This window comes from Leguminivora glycinivorella, chromosome Z (assembly GCF_023078275.1).
Source record: "Leguminivora glycinivorella isolate SPB_JAAS2020 chromosome Z, LegGlyc_1.1, whole genome shotgun sequence".
In the NCBI taxonomy this organism is placed as follows: Eukaryota; Metazoa; Arthropoda; class Insecta; order Lepidoptera; family Tortricidae; genus Leguminivora; species Leguminivora glycinivorella.
In genome coordinates this window covers 49,646,239-49,668,375 of record NC_062998.1, presented here as the reverse complement: position 1 = coordinate 49,668,375, position 22,137 = coordinate 49,646,239, and the positions used below count along the sequence as shown (strand labels likewise).

Genomic DNA, 22,137 nt, shown 5'->3' with positions numbered 1-22,137 from the left:
TTTTCCTTCCGGCGACCGTCCTTTGTCACCCATGTTTCACAACTAAAGAGTAAGACGAAATTGACGAGTGAAGATGCTCTGACTGAAACAATTACTTTTCATATTATTAATGTTTACCATTGACACACAGAGCACAATCTCATCGGTAAATATTGTAAATTTTACTTTATTTCGACGTGCGTTTATCATAGCGCTCTTGAATAATACGATTTTGTAAAGAAAATATCTCCTAGATACATACTATCAATTGTGTCGCTTAGTTTCAAACTTGGGTACTTAAATCCATTCTGCTTTAAGATTGAACATATAAAAAATATATATTAACCTTGTAGCAGAATGGATTTATCCAGGTTTGAAGTTAAGCGACACAATTACGCTTAATTCGGTATGTAAATACCTTATTTTTTGTTAAGTTACTGATGGGCCTTATTTCATACATGCAGCAATTTGGGAAAAGTGCACCTACTTAATGCACAATTGCACATGGACCCAATTTTTTGACCCATTTACACTTATCTAATTATAAAATGTACATAACATTTTGAGACTTTTAACCGGGCCTTATTTGTATGTAGATTACAGATGCCCTTAGTTGGTAGATGAAATGAGTGTTATATACGTTTTAATTCTATGGTAACAGAAATGCTGATATGTAAGTATAAATAAGTTTTAAATAATAAAAATATCAATCAATACGTTTAAGTACCGATACCTAGGTTTAAATTTAGCTGGCAAATTAGTTAAGCATTTTTATGGTTGGTCTTGTTCTGTGCTAAACCTTGTATTTCTAATGCTAGGTAGGTAATATGTATACACAACCCTAGAAAATTAGAAATATAAGATGCATATGTAGCTTTCCATCTGAAAAAGGTCCTTATGCTTTGGCAGATTTTTTGTTAGAATTCTGCTAAAAAGTTCTAATTACCTTGGAACATAATCCGGTGTCTGGTAAGTATAATAGGTACCAAATTGTTACCTAGTTAAATTTTCCTGCGCTGTCACTTCTGTCAAACATGTGCAAAAAAAAAGAATAAGATTCACATACATTTTTGGTAGGTAGATACTGTCAACCAATTATGTAGAATCCTAGGCCACTCTAGAACACCGTCCTTTATTTGCTACAGAAGTCAGTTTTACTTTTACTGTGAAAGGGTCTAGATTGGCCTATGACCTAGGATTCAGATTAAGGGCCTCTCTGTGGGTTCCACCCCCGTCAGCGCGACGGCGATAAAGACCTAAAAATCTCAAATTTGAATTCGTGCTTCGGTATCGTATCCTCTTAAGTCTTTATTGTATTGGCGAAGTGAACTTCATATGTAGTTTCTGACAGGTTGGTGGGCGACACTGATGAACTTGAATTAAAGTTGCTGGCGCGAAATCTACAGCTCACAAAGCCACTAGTATAAGATTGTTTTTGAGTGTAGGTATTATTTGACCACTTAAACCTTTTCTTTTCAATTGTTCACTAGGCACTGGATGTTGAAATAATAGATGAAAATTTCTCGGAATTTCAACACCTCTTCCACCCTTAGCACTCGCCTGAGTCATAAAGCCCCACGCTGACCGAAAACTACCCCATCCCTTCTGTGTGTGAATTCCTCAAATCTTGAATGCCTATCAAACTGCTATGTTGATTGTTTTTCGAAATAAATCTCGAAAATCGAATGTCACCAGTTCTGGACGTGTTTGGGCTCTTTCTTCTTAGAATCACGAACTGGGGGCCGATTTTTGAGTCTCACTGTTACTAAAATACCGGTTGAAAACGGTGACTTGCCTATTATTTTCAGTGACAATTTTCTGAATTCGAACGCGTGAGACTCAAAAATCGGCCCGCTGATTCGATCCCGACGATAAAAAAGTGTGTCCCAAATTTTCCATACAAAATTCGAGTTTTCAATACGCCACGCTCGCTAAAATCGTGCCGTAAAGGAAAAAAAATGAGGACACATTTATTTATCGTCAGGATCGAATCAGCTCGTGATTCTGAGAAGAATGAGCCCAAACACGTCCAGGCAGGCAGTTATGGTCGCGCGATAAATGATAAAACATCTGGCCGTCTCTATCGCACTTACTAATAGTGCGATAGGGACGGCCTGATATTTTTATCGTCTATCGCGCGACCATGCTTCCCGTGCAGATGGTGAAATTTGATATTCGAGATTTATTTTGAAAGACGCCAGACATTTATCACATTTACCTCATTATTCATAAACGTTCACTAAACTTATCAAGCCGATAAAAATCGTCTGTCTCTTTCCGACGTGTTGGTGTGATAGAAAGGGACAAACGATACTCACATGTTAGTGTGTGCGAGGGAATCCCTCTCGTACTTGCGAACGCTGACGGAGGAGTATCTGTTGTTTAGGTCCGGAGCCACCTCGGCGTTGTAGAGGCGTCGTGCGCCCCAGGGTTCCGACCAAATCATGTTGATGTTGAAACCTGAAGGAATACGTTACTATAGCCTGTCAACCAAACTAAAGTGTGGTATCCCTATGAAACGAACAAAAACCAGCAATGTACGTCGAACAGCCACAGATATTTTTTTTTCAAGGGCCTCGCTCCTTCCTTACGAATTAGATAATGTATTAAAAAGGGACGGATATGTGCTAGTTATTTCTCTTTTTGGTAGGGTGGAGATTTCCACAGATAAGATACAAATGACACGCGAATTTCCACCGATTTTCAAAACTAGTGTTGCTAGCCCGCGATTTTTCAAATTTGCCGCCTTTTTCTAGTGACAAGATTTGGTTGACGGTCTATAATATCAAAGAGGATCGAGTATTATACATAGAGAGTTACCTACTGTCGAAGTAAAATGTGTAATCACAGGGCATAGACTGCAATCTCTTGACACAGGCTTAGAACTTTTGAACCTTAGTTTTGACAATTTGGCCCATATTCTTTGCTATGTGTCAAAATCTCGATATGTGTCAAAATGTCAAATATTAATATTAGCACCATCTAGCTGAGAGTACCCCAAAGGTGTAACGCCATCTAGGCCACCGTACCTTTTTCTTAGACTTTGTCTGTTGGAGTTACATATGTCTTTGCTAATAATTATAGTGTAGCTTAGCGAAAACTTAAAAGTGAAAATGGGCCATTTTTTTTCAAAGTTGTCCACCACTAGTGGCATTTTTTACGCGATTAATACTCAGAATCGCGAGGTCTTTCGATCCTGATAGGAGAAAAAAAATATCCCAAGATTTCCATACATTTTTTCGAAACTTCCATTCCATTAACGCCTTACAAAATGTATGAATGCGACATAGTAGACCAATTTTCATGAAAAATGGCTAAGAACACTCCCGACAACTCAGCTTTCAGACAAAAAAAACTAAATCTAAATCGGTTCATCCGTTCGGGAGCTACGATGCCACAGACAGACGCACACACAGACAGACAGACAGACACGTCAAACTTATAAGACCCCGTCGTTTTTGTGTCGGGGGTTAAAAATACAAAAACCTCACCGTTGCCAGCTCCAAGTCCATCATCCCGCATGATCTTCTCGGCTTCAGCGAAGTTTCTGGCCGTCAGCAACGCTCGTGTGATGAACACGCGTGCTGAAACATAATAGTTATTTGTTATACAAGGGGGCAAAGTTGTATTTTAACGCCGAGTGTGGAATTGAAAAACGAGCAAGTGAAAGGATTCTATAGTTGAGTTCGAGAATAGAATCCTGAACTTGCGAGTTTTTTAACACACGAGAAGTAAAATACATTTGCACCCGAGTGTAACACAAAACTTTTCCCCTCACTATAGCGAGGAAACTACAACGCAAAAAATGCGTTTATCACTGCTTCCAGTAGTTCCACAGGTGGTAAATTATCTTTATTACTAGATTCACCTACTTTTATCAATTTTATAGCAGTTAATTTGACTTTATTCAAGGTCAAATTACTTTACCCACTAGTGGATAAAACGCGTTTTTACCCGCTGGTATTAAAGGACAAAACACGTGTTTCCGAGCTAGTGAGGGGAAAAAAAATAACTACTAAAACAGTCAACGCGTACTGGAAGAGCCATCTCGTGGTCAATATCGGAAACATAAACTTGCTTTGGCGTGAAGTGTCAATGTGCAAGTACTACCATCTGCCGGTTCCATACGTTGAGTTGTGCCACAGAGGGTGTTCTATGTGTTGTGCTTAGGAGGAAAGTGCTGCCATCTTGTGGCTAGCAAAATTTTTGCTTCCGATGTAGCTCGCTTGCACGCTCTAGTACTTGAGATATTTAGAATGATTGTAAAGAATACATATTTTGGTTACACTCTGCCAATTAGAAAAGCAATATTAGCATTTTTCTGGCAGATAGGCACCGGAAATGTGCAGTGACTGCAGAATACCTCCTACCTATACGTACATGTAGGTAGTTAATTGGTCCATGGGGGTGACTTGTACCACAGTATAAAACCAGTAATAATTCTTCTAACAAATTTTGCGCCGCGCGGTTTGTCCTTGAGTCCTTGAGTAGCGCTCTGCGCGAGCGAGGTGCAGAGAGTACATGTGGGACCGGAATGATGCCGGTCGCGTCAGTACGCGCTGCGTGGCGCTGCCAAGGTCGCGCGCGGCGCGTGCGAGAGAGCCTAATACCGATCGCGGGAGATTAACACACTGTCCTTGTACTCACGTGTGCCTCCAGGCTTCAGTCGCAGCGGGCTGAGTGTGTTGATTGAGAATACCAAGCCGTGTTCATTGAAGCCCATAGTGTAACCTGGCATGTTGCCTGCGTAGCATAGGGACGAATACCGCTCGTCTACTGCCTGAAACATATGAACATGAGCATTCAACATAAAACTACCGTATTGAAATAGTTATTTGTAAAACAAGGGGGCAAAGTTGTTGCTTAACTGCACGGCCCAAAATTGATACCCGAGCAAGCGAAAGATTCCAATATTATATTATAAATAAATAAATATTGAATCGCTTGTGTAACGAGTGGTTCAGAATGTGAAATCTTTAGCGTTACGAGGGTTTCAAGTTTCAAGGCACGTAGGTTAAACAAAATTTGCCACCGAGTAAAACACAAAATTTTTCACCACACCAACATTATAACCATTGTAAAACATCAAACTAAATCAAATCCATCAATATAAAATCTTAATTGGTTCATCCGTTCGGGAGCTACAATGCCACAGACAGACACACGCAGATAGACAGACAAACAGACAGACACGTCAAACTTATAACACCCCGTCGTTTTTGTTAAAATTTTCACATAGGAAAACTTCGGAAACTTTCCATACTTTGTATTGACAATTGTGTGGATGGAAACTTTCTATTTCATAAATTTAAATTCCCTTTATTTTTCGTGAAAGTTTCGTTAATTTTTCAAGAAATTTAAGATTTTTTGGAAAGTTTCCGCAACTTGCACATCACTAGTACTAACTCACCCCATGTTTCCTGTCCTCTTCAGTGGGTGTGACGTGCGCTGACACTATGTACCAGTGGTTGAGTGTGGACGAGAATGCGTCTTCATTGTGTCCCAGAACCGTCTGTAATAGATAAATTAACAATATCAAAGAAGATCGAGTATTATAGAGAGTTACTGTTAAAGTAAAATGTGTAATCACAGTGCATAGACTGCCATCTCTCGACACAAGCTTAAAACTTTTAAACATCAATTTTGACAACTTGGACCATATTCTTAGCTTGATATGTTATATATTAATATTAGCGCCATCTAGCCGAGCGTCCCCCAAAGGAGTAACGCCATCTAGGCCACCGTACCTTTTTCTATATGGTTCCGAGGTACGTTTTTTTCTTAGACTGTAGCTGTCTATACGGAGTTACATATGTCTTTGACAATATCAGTACCTATGTAAAAAATATAAAAGTAGGTACGGTATGAGGACCAGAGATCGCCTTGGTTTTACTAGAATATGCAGGAGCGCAGAGCAATAGAGAGAATGCACAAACCATTAGGGCAAATCGCAATTGCATTGGGCTGTGATGCGGAGGGATGAAAGTCATAATATGATGAGACAGAAATGTACGTGAAACTGGAAAGTAAAAGGCAAAAGCGTCGCAACGCAAGGGAGGTCAGCTAAAAAAGAGATAGGTAGCCATATACATTTTTTTCTGGGTTGCAGTTGTTACCCCTTGTGGCGACGCTCCCGAAGATAAATGGAAATGTTTAAGTATATGGACTCGCACAATATTTTATCTATGAAGCTACTAGCTTTTGCCCGCGGCTTCGCTCTCGTTAGAAAGAGACAAAAAATAGCCTAATATGTCAGTCCCCATCCCTTCAGCTATCCATATCTCCACTTAAAAAATGACGTCAATTCGTCGCACCGTTTTGCCGTGAAAGACGGACAAACAAACAGACACACACACTTTCCCATTTATAATATTAGTATGGATGCATGCTAGTTTTTACAAGCTTTTATTCAACATGCCTTGTTAGTGCGTTTTCACATTATCCGATCCGATATCGGATGTAGGACCGATATCTCATACATTACAGGCGCCATCTTGGATTTTTTCCATTGAAATCCTTCCGACATCCGATATCGGATCGGATAATGTGAAAACGGTCTTAAGTACCTAGTATGTTAGTTTGGGTCAAAACATAAAAGCTAATGACCCAATTCCCGATTGAGCTGAAATTTAGCACACATATTATGTAAATTATGATGATGATGACAGATGTCAGATACCATAGATCAAGCAAACTCATCTACTTAGCGTGTCAAATGAACTCAGTGAAATCCACTGAGTTGTCCGTCTTTAATCGCAGCTCGCAGCTTTCGGGCGTCAATTTTTGTAAGTTGAAGTCAACCAAAACATAAAAAATGCCTCGTTACATGATATTCAATTGCAACAACACAAAAATTATTAACAATCAAGAGCCTGAGACATATTTAAAATTACAGGCAAGAAACAACTTCAGTACAAAATTTGACACGCTCGGCCCCTATACAAATAGATGAACTTGTTTCTTCTATCTAAATATAGTTCTGTGATAGAGCAGAAAGGTGGTCATAAACACTCGGCTATACGTCGTATCCCCATCGAGTAAGGGGTTTTTAGAAACGTCTCGGAGAGCAGTAGATGACTGTCGAAAAAAAGGTACAGTCGGCGATAAAAGCTTGTGCCAAAAATGAATTTTGCAAAAATACTTATTTATACTAACGTAGTCATCAGTGTTGATTCCGATGGACGTGCAGCCGCCGTGGTCTGGCCGAGGCGCGTGCTCGTCGTTGGCCGTTAGCACAATGTCGTCGCAGTGGAGAAGGAATATCTGAAACCGGTAAATTATTAAGACTCTGAAGACGCTCGTTTCATTGAGCTTGATACGAAGCGTCAGATACGGAAATCTCGGCAGAAACCCTCCTATAATTACACCTATACAATGGTTCTGGATAACTTTACTGCCCCACGTGCGACAGAGTTTTCAAGACCAAGCTCGGCTTTGCAAGCCATGTCCGAGCACACGCTCGTAACGTAACTAGCTAGGGTCGCTGTTGCCGATTACGGCATGGATAGTATATAATAGATTATGATTGTATGACTGTCAGACAAGGACATAATCTCTTCAAGGACTAAATCTAGGGGTAGGTACCTAGTATAGCTCTGATTCATATTGTCTTCTCTGTGTCTTAAACTAAGTACTAGGACTAAGTCAATTTGAGCTGAAGAAACTCCTCCAGAAACTAAGTAATGACACGAAAGATCTATAAGGGAGTCTGAGTTGAGAGCCAATCGCAATTCCTCTGACCTTTTTAACGTTCGTTAATCTTGTAAAAAGAATGTTTGGGATCTATTCGAGCTCCCTCTGATCTTCTTCACCTTCAAGAGTATTTATTGAAGACTGTCTTCTGTGTCTTTGGAGACTCACCTTGTAAAATGGCACTTGGGACCCATCCGCGATCCCCTGAATCTCCTTCACGTACCACGGGTACCGCTGCCTCATATTGGCGAGTGTCTTTTCGTAGGCAGCGCGGCCCTTTTCAGTGGCGTATTCTTCTTCGAACGGCAGCATTTCGAAGTGTCGCTTCACGAACGCTTGGATAACCGATGCGAAGGTACGCCCCTGGAATTTGTTAACAGTTGATGTATGTTACTCAAGTCAATAAAAAAAATATTGTGCACATACTCGTCTATGGTCTTGCCTATTCTGAAGGTATGATACACACACTGACTAAAAGTTAGTTTTATGCTGTAATTTGTAAGACCATCAAATAAGTTATAATATATACATTTAACGCCATCGCCACATAAAGTTTCTTCTTAAAGCTTCCAATATCAGATTTTGGATGATTTAGGAAGAAAACGGTCAATACGGTTAAGTGTGTCTGGCCTTCACATTTTGCCTTTTTACTCATTGTCACAGGTGGGTTTGCGAGTTCATACTTTTGCTACTTTGCTACTCACGATTAGTGGTAGACGTATTGAACTCTCAATAAACACTGATCGTTTTTAAAACAGGCCAAATGTGAAGGCCAGACACATTTCCGTCGCAATATTTATTGGCGTCAACACCCGAGTGCGATCTGATTGCATGGCGATGGGCGGCTGTGAGAAAGGAATGCTCGAGGTTTTGTGAGGTTATGGATGCTAGGCCATCGAGTGTAATGTGATGTACTTAGTGTTATATTGTGTACCTATCTAATTATATACGTTGTTATGTGTTATTTAAGTTTCAAGGCGTATTAGCTCACTGTAATGTCATGTTAACGTATCGACAAATAAAATAAATAAAAAAAATTCCGCCTATGACACACTTACCCTTATCTCTAGATCCGTCAGAATCGTGGCTCCTAGGACCAAGGTTCCAATGACGAAATAGAAGGAAATGACACTACAAATCCTCTAAAAATTGTATCGGGTCATATTGCGAACATCCTGTAATTCTGTATACCATACCACACCTCGGACACTGGCGATCAAATATATGAAAGAGGCGCGTTCCTAGCACACAGTCTAAGCTCGTGCAGGTGAACGCGTACTATGCTTGTATGAGTGAAATATCACAGGTCGACTGTTCGCGTTTTTGACAGGCGGTAACTGGGTAACCGAGAGGGGGTGGGCGACACTTTCAGCGGGGAGCGGGAGTGGCCATACTGTACGATAGTACTCTTTATTACACTGTGACCATACATACCTGGTCATAGCCAATTTCGTAGTGAGAGCCCTGGAGGTACAAAACGGGCACGGCGTTTCGCCGGACGAGATCCGCCGCCTGCGCTCCATTTGCTCCTGGAATGAGACAGAATCGAGTTAAAATCAGTGCGACGCCAAACGGCTCAGAAATGTAGACTGGCTCTGTCGCGCTAATAAGCAAGAGCGATAGAGATAGATAGCTATGAAAGAGATATTATCGTGAGCGTTTACTGCATTCGGTTACGCACACAGGGTACGTAGTACTACGTAGCCGAATGGCACGTTCACGAAACGAAACGCTCAGTACTCCTTGTTAACAATTAAATTAATGGTTAAAGCTTACCGGCGTAAAAGTCTGTCTGACGTGTTTATTTTCGCCTTACAAGGTTTAAATGATGGGAAAATGAAGTTTTTACAAAACATTTGCTGGGGTATACCGTTTGGGGAACTTATTTATGTTTGATAGCGTCTCTAGGATCAACAGTACTATGAAAACAAGCTAAAATTTAAAAGAGTTTTCTAATCGTAACACGTTACGGTCCTTATAAGTAATCATGAGGTGGGGTAAAGATAGGAGGCTGTAAATTGAATAGATATCAGCGCCATCTGTATATTTTGCGTAACACTACGTTTTGCAGTGGACAAGCTCGTCTAGTCTAGTCCCATGCAAAGCTAAAATAGTTGTCTCGATTCCTGCAGGACTGTTCGCTTTCATCATAACATACAGCGGTACGGTTTGAAAAAGAGCTGTGTCATTTAAAAATCATAAACAATTCGTAATAATTACTTTTCGTTGGTGAAATGTGTTAAATTGTGAGTGACAGTTGGTAATTAGGGTTTACATAAATTATTATGAATATTGTCTAAAGGCAGTAAAGACACGAACCTTTTATGTCGAAAAAGTGTATTTAAATTTCTGATGTTCTTCGGAAAAGACACCGACGGTTTGAATATTAATCTGTAATACTAAATAATAAGCTATTTTAATCAGACGAGTGATATATGGACAGAGCCGGTTAATTAAAAAGGAAACAGTGAAGAAGATTTATCAGTGCAAATTCAGTGTTTGGTATATTTATACAGTTTCCTGCATCTTTATATTGAATAAAACAAAAATAGCAAAATGACAGCAATCGATAATGATGGCGATAAAATACAGTACTTTGCGACGTGCTGTTTGTGTCGAAGCAAACTCGTCGGAGAAAAGTCCAGTTTGACTCATGAAAAAAAAATAAATGGGAGAGGGGTAGCCAAGAGGCTGCTGTGTTGTATGAAAACCTGCCATCGATATTGAAGAACCCAAAAGTGATCGTTAACATCCCTACGGAAAATGCTTTTGATGCTTTAGGCAATCTCGACAGCTCTGAGGGAGAATTAAGCGAGAACTCCACAGATGATGACATTTATCATGACGCCGCAACTCACAAGCCCTCAGGATTTGAGCCAGATTTCCAAGAAATAACAGCGTCATACCTCGAGCTGAGCTGTCTTCGGAAGAAAATATTGAAGATTCAAAAGAAGTGTCCGGAGGACGAGGAAGTACGTACCTTGCTTGCTGAGAACCACGCTCTGGTCTTGAAGATTAGGTCCCACGAGGCTACAATTAATCGAAAAATCGATGCTTGTGAAATGAAAAGGTTGTGCCGTAAGAAGTTGCCGAAGCAAGTGCGCTTTTTGCTGCCAAGTCACAACGACGGCAGTGCCGTCGCAACGGCGGTTACACATCTGTAAATGACCGTTAATCTTATCTGCAGATATTTTTTGAAATAATGTTACCTACTTCCATAGACTTAGAATAATACTCTATGCCTACTTCAACGTCTTTAACAAAGTGCAATGTCTATTTACTTATTAAACAGTGTGAGAAAAAAACCTGCAAAGGTATTGATAGTTAAAGAAAACAAATACCTACCTACCAAAAAGTTAAAAAAAGGCTAGACGAAGTTTGGAAATGAGACATACATATAATTACGTGGTAATCTATTTAATTTTCTTGTAAAATTTTGGACAGATAACATGTTTTATAAAATATGCATTTTTGGTTCGTAAGATTACCAACAGATGGCGGTAGTAGTCTTTACCACTGCCACATAGTAGTGCAGCGCTTTCGTATCAATTTTTACTTCACATGTTTTGTGAACAATATGTGAGGCTAAACGGAGTAAAATATTAATAAATGGGCCATTCATATTTATTAAAGTTTTTGAAAATAGTATTCATTGTATTCTTGTGGACATCTTTTATTCGCTTTCTGTGTTGTATTTTAATATAAGCATTTGTTTTTCCTTGTATCGCTGTTGATGCCCTCAATAAATAAAAAAAAAAAAACTTTAGTAGTGTAGAGTATTTACGTAAATGTCTTAAATGTTGTTTGTAATGGTAAATTCAAATTGTAAATTTTAAGAGAAACTTTTGTATGTGTTAGATTAATTACCTGTATGAACTATAACTAAGGTATTTTGTTAACATTTGTTTTTACATCTCGATTAGTTGTAATTATCTTCAGTAGGATTCATCTATGGACTTTATACTTTTTGGACAAGTTTCCACGACGCGACGTTTTTAACCGCCGCCTCAAATCTCTCAAGGAAGGTGGTTCTCAATTCGTCTGTATGTTTTTTTTTAATGTTTGTTTCACGATATCTCCTTCGTTACTGGACCGATTTTGAATTATTATTTTTTGATTGAATGTATATGCATACAGATTGGTCCCATTTTTCTCAGAACCCAGTTCTGATGATGGGATCCTGCAGAAATTGAGGAAACTCCTCAAATCTGAAAGGCTCACATATGGTGATTTTTGTGTTTTTGAAGGAACAGCATGCATTTACGTACGGAACAGTGACATTTGGTGCAGTGGAACTGCTGATGATGGTCAGAACGGAACTCCTCAAATCTGAACGGCACACTTATAGTGACTTTGGTATTTTTATAAGAACAGCATGCACTTACGTCCAGAACAGAGACATTTGGTGCAGTGGAACTGCTGATGATGGTCAGAACGGAACACCTCAAATCTGAACGGCACACTTATAGTGACTTTGGTATTTTTATAAGAACAGCATGCACTTACGTCCAGAACAGAGACATTTGGTGCAGTGGAACTGCTGATGATGGTCAGAACCGAACTCCTCAAATCTGAACGGCACACTTATAGTGACTTTGGTATTTTTATAAGAACAGCATGCACTTACGTCCAGAACAGTGACATTTGGTGCAGTGGAACTGCTGATGATGGTCAGAACCGAACTCCTCAAATCTGAACGGCACACTTATAGTGACTTTGGTATTTTTATAAGGACAGCATGCACTTACGTCCAGAACAGTGACATTTGGTGCAGTGGAACTGCTGATTATGGTCAGAACGGAACTCCTCAAATCTAAACGGCACACTTATAGTGACTTTGGTATTTTTATAAGAACAGCATGCACTTACATCCAGAACAGTGACATTTGATGCAGTGGAACTGCTGATGAAGATCAGAACGGAACTCCTTAAATCTGAACGGCACACTTATAGTGACTTTGGTATTTTTATAAGAACAGCATGCATTTAAGTTCAGAACAGTGACATTTATGTGTTATGAGATTTGTTATGTTTGTTAAGCATATTGAGATTTCAAGTCAAATTTGGTTAATCTTCGATTTCTTACAATCGGATTCATGAGGAATTGAGGAAACTCCTCAAACCTTAACGTTATACGTATATTCATTTGTGTTGCCATCAAATAATTAAAGCATTAAAAGTAGTATAAAAAAATACCTACACATTTCTACATAATCCAACATTCGTAAGTAGCTTTCACCAGAACTCCAAAGGCGGCGATTTTTTTTTCTTAAAAATTATTTTATTACGATTACATAATTTATTTGATGTGTAATAGAAGTTTTCACCACACTAACTGTTAAGGTCTCTCTTGATACTTCGACAACGGATGAACTTATGATCCCTTCATACGATAAGAAGAACAACGGATGAGAAATATAGTTGTATTTTTAACCCCCGACGCAAAAACGACGGGGTGTTATAAGTTTGACATGTCTGTCTGTCTGTCTGTCGTTCTGTCTGTCTGTCTGTCTGTCTGTGTGTGTGTCTGTCTGTGGCATCGTAGCTCCCGAAAGGATGAACCGATTTCGATTTAGTTTTTTTTGTCTGAAAGCTGAACTAGTCGGGAGTGTTCTTAGCCATGTTTCATGGAAATCAGTCTACTATTTCGCGGTCGGGGGTTTTTTCAAAATTTTAATTTTGTGGTTATTTGATATAGAATACGATTTCGAATTAGGTATAAATGTTTTCTTATTTAATTTGTGAACTAAATTTATTTTGAGGTTTTACAGTACTATTTTCTCGTATTCGTATGGTGAAATAGTACATTACGATACAAGTGCGTAAAAAGGAAGTTCGAAACGAGTGGCGATTAATTAAAACACGACCGAAGGGGGTGTTTTAAATCGACACGAGTTACGAATTTCCTTTTAGCACGTATATCGTACGACGTTTTTCAGTACAGGGGGCCGATTTTTGAGTCTCACTGTCACTAAAATACCGGTTGAAAACGGTGAATTGCCTATTATTTTCAGTGACAATTTTCTGAATTCGAACGCCGTGAGACTCAAAAATTGGCCCCCAGATGACCCTCCGAAGTTTCGACCTGGCATAGAATGAACCACTTCTCGCACTAGTGCGTAAAAAACAACAACATCTGTACTGAAAAATATTAATTCAATCGGGGGTATAATTTGTTTAACCTTCGTGTACTGAAACCTTTGCAAATCTCTGGCTTACTCAAATAACTATTTTCATATGTATATTAATGACTTAAATTACTAATGTAGTGTTATTAAACAAATTTATAAACTGTTAATTCTATAAGAAGTAAAAGTCAATTAACTTATTGTTGTTACGTGATACCAACGAGGATCGAGTATTATAGAGAGTTACTGTCGAAGAAAAATGTGTAATCACAGTGCATAGACTGCCATCTCTTGACACAGGCTTAAAACTTTTGAACCTCAGTTTTGACAATTTGGCCCATATTCTTAGCTTGATATGTGTTAAAATGTCAAATATTAATATTAGCGCCATCTAGCTGAGCGTACCCCAAAGGTGTAATGCCATCTAGGTCACCGTACCTTTTTCTGTATGGTACCTACTGAGGTACGTTTTATTCTTAGACTTTATCTGTCTATATGGAGTTATATATGTCTTTGGTGATACTGATAGTGATAACAAAGTTTTAAACTGTTTGTTAGTTATTTCAAATGATGATATGATATGCATTAGAAATTTTTCGAAATTATATGTGGATCAAATGTTTTGCAAATAAATGTTACTGGATAGAAACTATGAGTTTAAATCAATAGAAATCATGAGTTTTCCTATTTTTGCATATTTTTTAACTTTTTATTTTACAGACAAAAAATAAAGTTGGACTATGCTATGTAAGTGAGCAGCAATTTTGATAGCCGACAGAAACGCTTTTTAATTTATTTTTTCTACTCCCGAACTGTTATTCGTCATTTACAGGGTCGTGCATAGATCTTTAAAACCCTACATAAAAGTCTATTCCCCAAAGCCAGCGTCCGCCGGCTTTCCGCGCATGCGCGCAGTATCGAAAAAAACTGAAAACGCATTGTTTGGCTCTGTTACCATGGCAATGCTTTATAACGAACGATACGGCGCGCGTGATGGCTTTGGGGAGCTGAGCTGACAGTGGCAATCCTTTGCGTCAAAATACAGGAAACAGTGTGAATTTCACGAAAGTTATTCAAGAAAACTATTAAAACCTAAGTGCATGGTCGTAGAAAAAGTATTGTATGCAACGGTGTTTAACTGAGTAAAAAAATACTCGTGTTACATAAAATACTATTGAAAACTTACGTTCATTTTCGAAATAATTTACGCAACTATGGGAACAAATCAAATTATTTTTAAGAAATATTTTGATTTGTGTTTTTTAAGTAGTCAGATGTATAAATTAAAAATCGAAATAAGATGTCATATATTAAAGAAAAAATGACGAGCACCACCAGTGGTGAAGGCCGGATTCGAACCAGCGTCTTTAGCAATCCGGCGTTCACCACTGGTGGTGCTCGTCATTTTTTCTTTAATATATGACATCTTATTTCGATTTTCGAAATAATTTGTTTATATTTGTAATTTTTGACGGGTCGTGGAAGGCCCCACCCAGGTCAACCCAGGTATTCACTTTACCGCTCTAGGGCGGTAAAATTTCTCATTACGTAGGTATCAGTAGGCAGGCAGGCATGTATAAGTAATAACACCGTTTACGAGCGATGTAATGAAAAATATTGACAAAAACAAGCCTTCGTCCGTCGTATGGTTGCCAATTGCCATGTAACAATTAGCTGTCATAAAAACGAGCGATTATGACAGCTTTGACTAATTCCACGTGTGTGGCAACGTGATGTCAGTGTCATTGTCATGATAATTTCAGTGACCATACCACGAGTCATTGTCAATGCCAATATTCGCTAACGTCTGTGTAAGCACAGTATAATAAAGAGTAATGTAAAATAATAAATACCCTATAATGGACGGTGATGCCATTATGGACAAAATTATCACAAATCCTTAAAAATAAGTATCTAAATTTAATTTCTAAAAACTGACGGCATTGTACCACAAACAAGAGTCATAGAGCTGCTTAATATTGAAGTTTCATTTAATTCGGTTATTGCTGAACGATTTGGCGGCAAGATAAAAGTCATCAGTTTACATAAAAAATATCACGACGAATTCTTAGTAAGTAATGTTGTTAAGAGAGTTGAGTTCATGTATAAAAAAATAACACTCGGTGTAAACTTGAATGAGTTTTACTTACTACATTAACCATGAGATAAGGTATAAAACATACTAGTTTGTTACTCCAAAGATATAAAGAAATAGTGTTATTTTGCGAGTGTCCATAACTGGAACCGGAAAACTGCCTACCTCCTATGATGGACAAGGAACAGTTTACGAAACCAAAATTTACAAGAAACAATCCTATGTTAAAATAACCTAAACTAATTTTATTTGGGGTATATAAAATTGACTAATTAGGTATCAGCTGGCTTTAAAAGTAAAATTTTAAACTTATTTCACTGTCCATAATGGGGGATCCATTACTGGAGAACTGCCGTCCATGATTGGAGAAAAAGCACCTCATTTTAATTTGTTAACTGTGAAGAAATCAATAGGAGTATCTATTCGCAATACGCTTAAAATGTACAAGAAGGATAAGACATTCAAGTTTTAATACGCTTAGCTGTAAAATTTATACATGTATCGATATCGGTGAAATATCAAAAATAGCCAAAATTTTATCTTAAACTGTCCATGATTGGGTCCATTACCTTACTATCGAACAGTATGGTCACTCCCGCTCCCCGCAGAAAGTGCCGCCCACCCCCTCTCGGTTACTTCACAGTTACCGTCTGTCAAAACGTGAACAGTCGACCTGTCATATCTCACTCATACAAGAGCATTTTCAGAATTTGGGACACCCTAATTAGCGTAAGTTGTTAACAAAAATTAACTCACTGTCAGTTTTGTGACGACAATTTAACATGAAATTTCTATACAATTATTGTTTTTGTGTTAATTAAATAAACTTTAAGCGATAATCTACATTCAGAATGCGAAAAAAGTAAATTTTTAGCCAGATTTTATGCTTAATTGTCGTCACAAAACTGACAGCGAGTTAATTTTTGTTAACAACTTAAACGCTAATTGGGGGGTCCCAAATTCTGAAAATGCCCACAAGCATGATACGCGTTCAACAAGAGCTTATAATGGGTGCTAGGAACGCGCCTCTTTCATATATTTGATCGCCAGTGTCCGAGATGTGGTAAGGGTCTCCTCAAACATATCGACCGAGTTCCCTATTCCTGTACTCCTAACAGGTACTCAATTTTCTGTATGTTATTATTTTTTTATTTTTTATTTTTGTTAATGTTTGTTCATCGATATCTCCGTCGTTACTGGACCGATTTTGAAATTTTTTTTTGATTGAATGTATATGCATACAGATTGGTCCCATTTTTCTCAGAACCCAGTTCTGATGATGGGATCCTGGAGAAATCGAGGGAACTCCTCAAATCTGAAAGGCATACATATGGTGATTTTTGTGTTTTTAAAGGAACAGCATGCATTTACGTACGAAACAGTGACATTTGGTGCAGTGGAACTCCTGATGATGGTCAGAATGGAACTCCTCAAATCTGAACGGCACACTTATAGTGACTTTGGTATTTTTATAAGAACAGCATGCACTTACGTCCAGAACAGTGATATTTGGTGCAGTGGAATTGCTGATGATGGTCAGAACGGAACTCCTCAAATCTGAACGGCACACTTATAGTGACTTTGGTATTTTTATAAGAACAGCATGCACTTACGTCCAGAACAGTGACATTTGGTGCAGTGGAACTGCTGATGAAGAGTGAGCCGCCCCTGGTTAGAGTTCCGTTCTGATAATCATTCTCATCTGTAAGTACTTCAGAATCATCCAGATTTCAAAATTGGTTCAGAAATGACGGAGATAATCGAATAACAAACATTAAAAAATATACAGACGAATTGATAACATAATCCAACATTTGAAAGTATTTATCACCAGAACCCCAAAGAAAGGCGGTTTTTTTTTTCTTAAAAATTATTTTGCGTTGTACTTTCCTCGCTATCGTGAGGGGTAAAGTTTTGTGTTACACACAGGTGCAAATGAATTTACTTCTCGTGTGTTGTAAAACTCGCCTAGTTCGGGATTTAATACTCGAACCACTCGCTTCGCTCGTGGTTCAACTATAGGATCCTTTCACTTGCTCGTTTTTCAATTCCACACTCGGCGTTAAAATACCTACTCGTACAACTTTTCACCCTTGTATAACAAATAACTATTATCATAATTTTTTAGGGTTCCGTAGTCAACTAGGAACCCTTATAGTTTCGCCATGTCTGTCTGTCCGTCCGTCCGTCCGTCCGTCCGTCCGTCCGTCCGTCCGTCCGTCCGTCCGTCCGTCCGTCCGTCCGCGGATAATCTCAGTAACCGTAAGCACTAGAAAGCTGAAATTTGGTACCAATATATATATCAATCACGCCAACAAAGTGCAAAAATAAAAAATGGAAAAAAATGTTTTATTAGGGTACCCCCCTACATGTAAAGTGGGGGCTGATATCATCCCAACCCCAACGTGTGATATATTGTTGGATAGGTATTTAAAAATGAATAAGGGTTTACTAAGATCGTTTTTTGATAATATTAATATTTTCGGAAATAATCGCTCCTAAAGGAAAAAAAAGTGCGTCCCCCACCTCTAACTTTTGAACCATATGTTTAAAAAATATGAAAAAAATCACAAAAGTAGAACTTTATAAAGACTTTCTAGGAAAATTGTTTTGAACTTGATAGGTTCAGTAGTTTTTGAGAAAAATACGGAAAACTACGGAACCCTACACTGAGCGTGGCCCGACACGCTCTTGGCCGGTTTTTTTTATTAAGGTCTGCCAACAGCGGTTACAATGATACATGGTTAGGTTAGGTATACATGCATTAGCATTTTAAGCTTATTGCACAACTAATTATAGGCAAACACCACTTGTGTAATCTTAAATTAAATTAACATTGAGTAGTTAAAAAACCGGCCAAGAGCGTGTCGGGCCACGCTCAGTGTAGGGTTCCGTAGTTTTCCGTATTTTTCTCAAAAACTACTGAACCTATCAAGTTCAACATAATTTTCCTAGAAAGTCTTTATAAAGTTCTACTTTTGTGATTTTTTTCATATTTTTTAAACATATGGTTCAAAAGTTAGAGGGGGGGGGACGCACTTTTTTTTCCTTTAGGAGCGATTATTTCCGAAAATATTAATATTATCAAAAAACGATCTTAGTAAACCCTTATTCATTTTTAAATACCTATCCAACAATATATCACACGTTGGGGTTGCAATGAAAAAAAATATCAGCCCCCACTTTACATGTAGGGGGGGTACCCTAATAAAACATTTTTTTCCATTTTTTATTTTTGCACTTTGTTGGCGTGATTGATATACATATTGGTACCAAATTTCAGCTTTCTAGTGCTAACGGTTACTGAGATTATCCGCGGACGGACGGACGGACGGACGGACGGACGGACGGACGGACGGACGGACGGACGGACGGACGGACGGACGGACGGACAGACAGACATGGCGAAACTATAAGGGTTCCTAGTTGACTACGGAACCCTAAAAAGGAAACTGAAACATGCTGTAGTTTTACGATTTGGAAACATAAACTGCACTGAAGTACTTATTACATGCGAGTATACATGTGATTATACGGTTAACATGTTTGTCACTGACCTTTTCCTTATTATATTAAATTAACAGTATTATCCTGATAGAAAGGTTTTATGCAGACAGATCAGCTTTTAATGTCCATAAACAAAGTTTTCCTCATGTTGCTCACGTTTAGGAATCCCTGATAAGTTTTCCTTTGCATAATTTCTCTTATGTAAGGACATTTCCCTGATAGTAAACCAAAACCATAGAGGAAAATAAGGGAAGCGTTGTAACTCCATTCATCAGTAAATGCGGGTTATTTGTATAGGCATAGTTAAGTGACATCTAGCGACAATCACGCGTGAAATAGCGTACTAGGTGGCAACTGTGTCTCGTCGCGACGAACGAAAAGTCTAATGCTCACCAATTTTTAGCTAATATTACAATAGTATTAATCAGTATTCTGTTTTCAATTCCTTCAGCTTGTAATATACTTAAGTTGTAAACTGCGGGCAGATTTTTGAGTCTCACGCGTTCGAATTCAGAAAATTGTCACTAAAAATAATAAGCAAGTCACCGTTTTCAACCGGTATTTTAGTGACAAAATCCCGTATGCGAGATTCAAAAATCGCCCTCCTGTTCTAATATTACATTTTTGGCAGACGAGACACAGTTGCCACCTAGTACGCTATTTCACGCGTGATTGTCGCTAGATGTCACTTAACTATGCCTATACAAATAACCCGCATTTACTGATGTATGGAGTTACAACTCTTCCTTATTCCTCTATGTAATAAACATAAAAATTGCATAACTAAGCTTTACGTACCTAAGTAAAAGCTAGGCTATGCAACCAATGTGCCAATCGCTGGGGCTAAGATAACTAAAAGTTTTGTCTCTTTATTAGTTATGACTGTTTTATGCACAGATTTTATATAAGATTAAGAATATAATAAAGAGAATATAATGATTATCTACTTACTAGCTTTTGCCCGCGGCTTTGCTTGCGTTAGTAAGAGACAAAAAGTAGCCTATGTCACTCTCCATCCCTTCAACTACCTCCACTTCATCACGTCAATTCGTCACTTCGTTTTGCCGTGAAAGACGGACAAACAAACAGACACACACACTTTTACATTTATAATATTAGTATGGATTTACATACTTCATACTAAGAATTTTACCTCGATTTTTTAGCGCCACCTATTAAATACTATCATAACTACACCGATGATGCCTACAAAATTTACTTTTCTCAAACATACAATGAAATATTGTCTTTACGTTCCTTAAAATGGGCTGGGAAGTATCGCTTTTTGGGCGCAACAACTCGAGAGGACTGTAAAGGGATTTCATATTATTTTTCAGGCCTAGGCCTGCAAAGTAACTTTTTTTTATAAAATATTGTCCTTTAGAGCATTTTTTTTTATTTCATTGTATGTTTGAGAAAAGCACTATACATGCCTCGGCGTGAAAACGGATTCCCGGCCTCTGATGTAATGTACTATTTATCAAAATGTGTATTGACGTGATACTCATGATTTTAAAATAAAGAAATATGCCATTTGTTCTTATAAAAAATAAAAACACGCCAAAACAATTGGGGAAAATATGATTTTGGCCACTTTCAGGCTGCGAAACAGTGCCATCTAGTTTTGAGCCTAAAAGCATACATTTCAGTCGTGCGCTTTATTGTACGGGCTTTGTCAATCCTGTAAACGTCATAATTTACAATAAATTTGACAATTAAAACGACACTTAGGTCACACCTCGGACACTGGCGATCAAATATATTGAAAGAGGCGCATTCCTAGCACACAGTCTTAGCTCGTGTAGGTGAACGCGTACTATGCTTGTATGAGTGAAATATGACAGGTTGACTGTTTGTTTTTTTGACAGGCGGTAACTGTGAGGTAACCGAGAGAGGGTGGGCGGCACTTTCAGCGGGGAGCAGGAGTGGTCATACTGTACGATAGTACTCTTTATTATACTGTGCTTAGGTACTAAGCGCTGCAAACATAACTTGGCATGTTTATCACATTTCGCCCCGTATAGAGTCAGACCAAGCGAAGTTAGCAGCGATTTTGATAGCTTGCCTAATGTTTAAGTAAACTTCATACTTTACATTAAATTTGACGATTTTAATGACACTTGCTTGAATCGCTGCTAATATAACTTGGCATGTTTAAGAGGCTACAGGAGCGAAAATGCTAAAATGGAAAGGAGCCCTCCTTTCAATTTTTTTTTTTTTTTAATTTATTTAGAAATCAAACAGCCTTTTACAAGTACGGTTTACAAAAATATATATAAATCTAGGCCTAGAGTTTCCTACATTACTAGATGGTTAAATTTAAGTAAAAATAGTTAACAAAATTACACACGCAGTAGTTGAGTAGGTACACACGCAAGGATGCATTTTATAAAATCTACTTAATGAAAAAATAATACAGTTAACAAGAAAACAGTAATTGCCGAACCTTGTTCTTGAAACTGGACAAATTATGAGCAAAAATATCAATATTATTAATCGAATTATTATAAAAGTTACAAGTGCGCCTAAAGAAAGAGTTTTTAGCATACTGTGTGCTACAGGAGGAAATAGCGAAAGTAGGTTTAGAACGTGAGTGGAACCGAGATATTTTGAAGGAGATATTTTCTAATAAAAAGGGGGAGTCAATGTGATTATTAATAATTTTAAATAAAAACAAAACATCAAGATAGGTTCTTCTTTTTTCTAAAGGAGGAAGACTATGCCTAGCCGCAGACG

The 22,137-nt window shown here is 38.1% G+C and overlaps 1 protein-coding gene across 3 annotated transcripts in view; it reads right to left on the bottom strand.

Annotated features, from left to right (window-relative positions):
• Positions 1–22,137, bottom strand: part of LOC125241225 (acyl-coenzyme A:6-aminopenicillanic-acid-acyltransferase 40 kDa form) — a 105,901-nt gene that overhangs the window by 4,772 nt on the left and 78,992 nt on the right. For all 3 annotated transcript variants that reach the window (XM_048149593.1, XM_048149591.1, XM_048149592.1), the window contains exons 2-8: positions 9,106–9,200; positions 7,840–8,034; positions 7,135–7,242; positions 5,390–5,491; positions 4,627–4,759; positions 3,471–3,563; positions 2,298–2,439 (exon numbers count right to left, since the gene is read on the bottom strand). In XM_048149593.1, the coding sequence (XP_048005550.1) occupies positions 2,298–2,439; positions 3,471–3,563; positions 4,627–4,759; positions 5,390–5,491; positions 7,135–7,242; positions 7,840–8,034; positions 9,106–9,200 (868 nt within the window). The remainder of the gene's footprint in view (positions 1–2,297; positions 2,440–3,470; positions 3,564–4,626; positions 4,760–5,389; positions 5,492–7,134; positions 7,243–7,839; positions 8,035–9,105; positions 9,201–22,137) is intronic.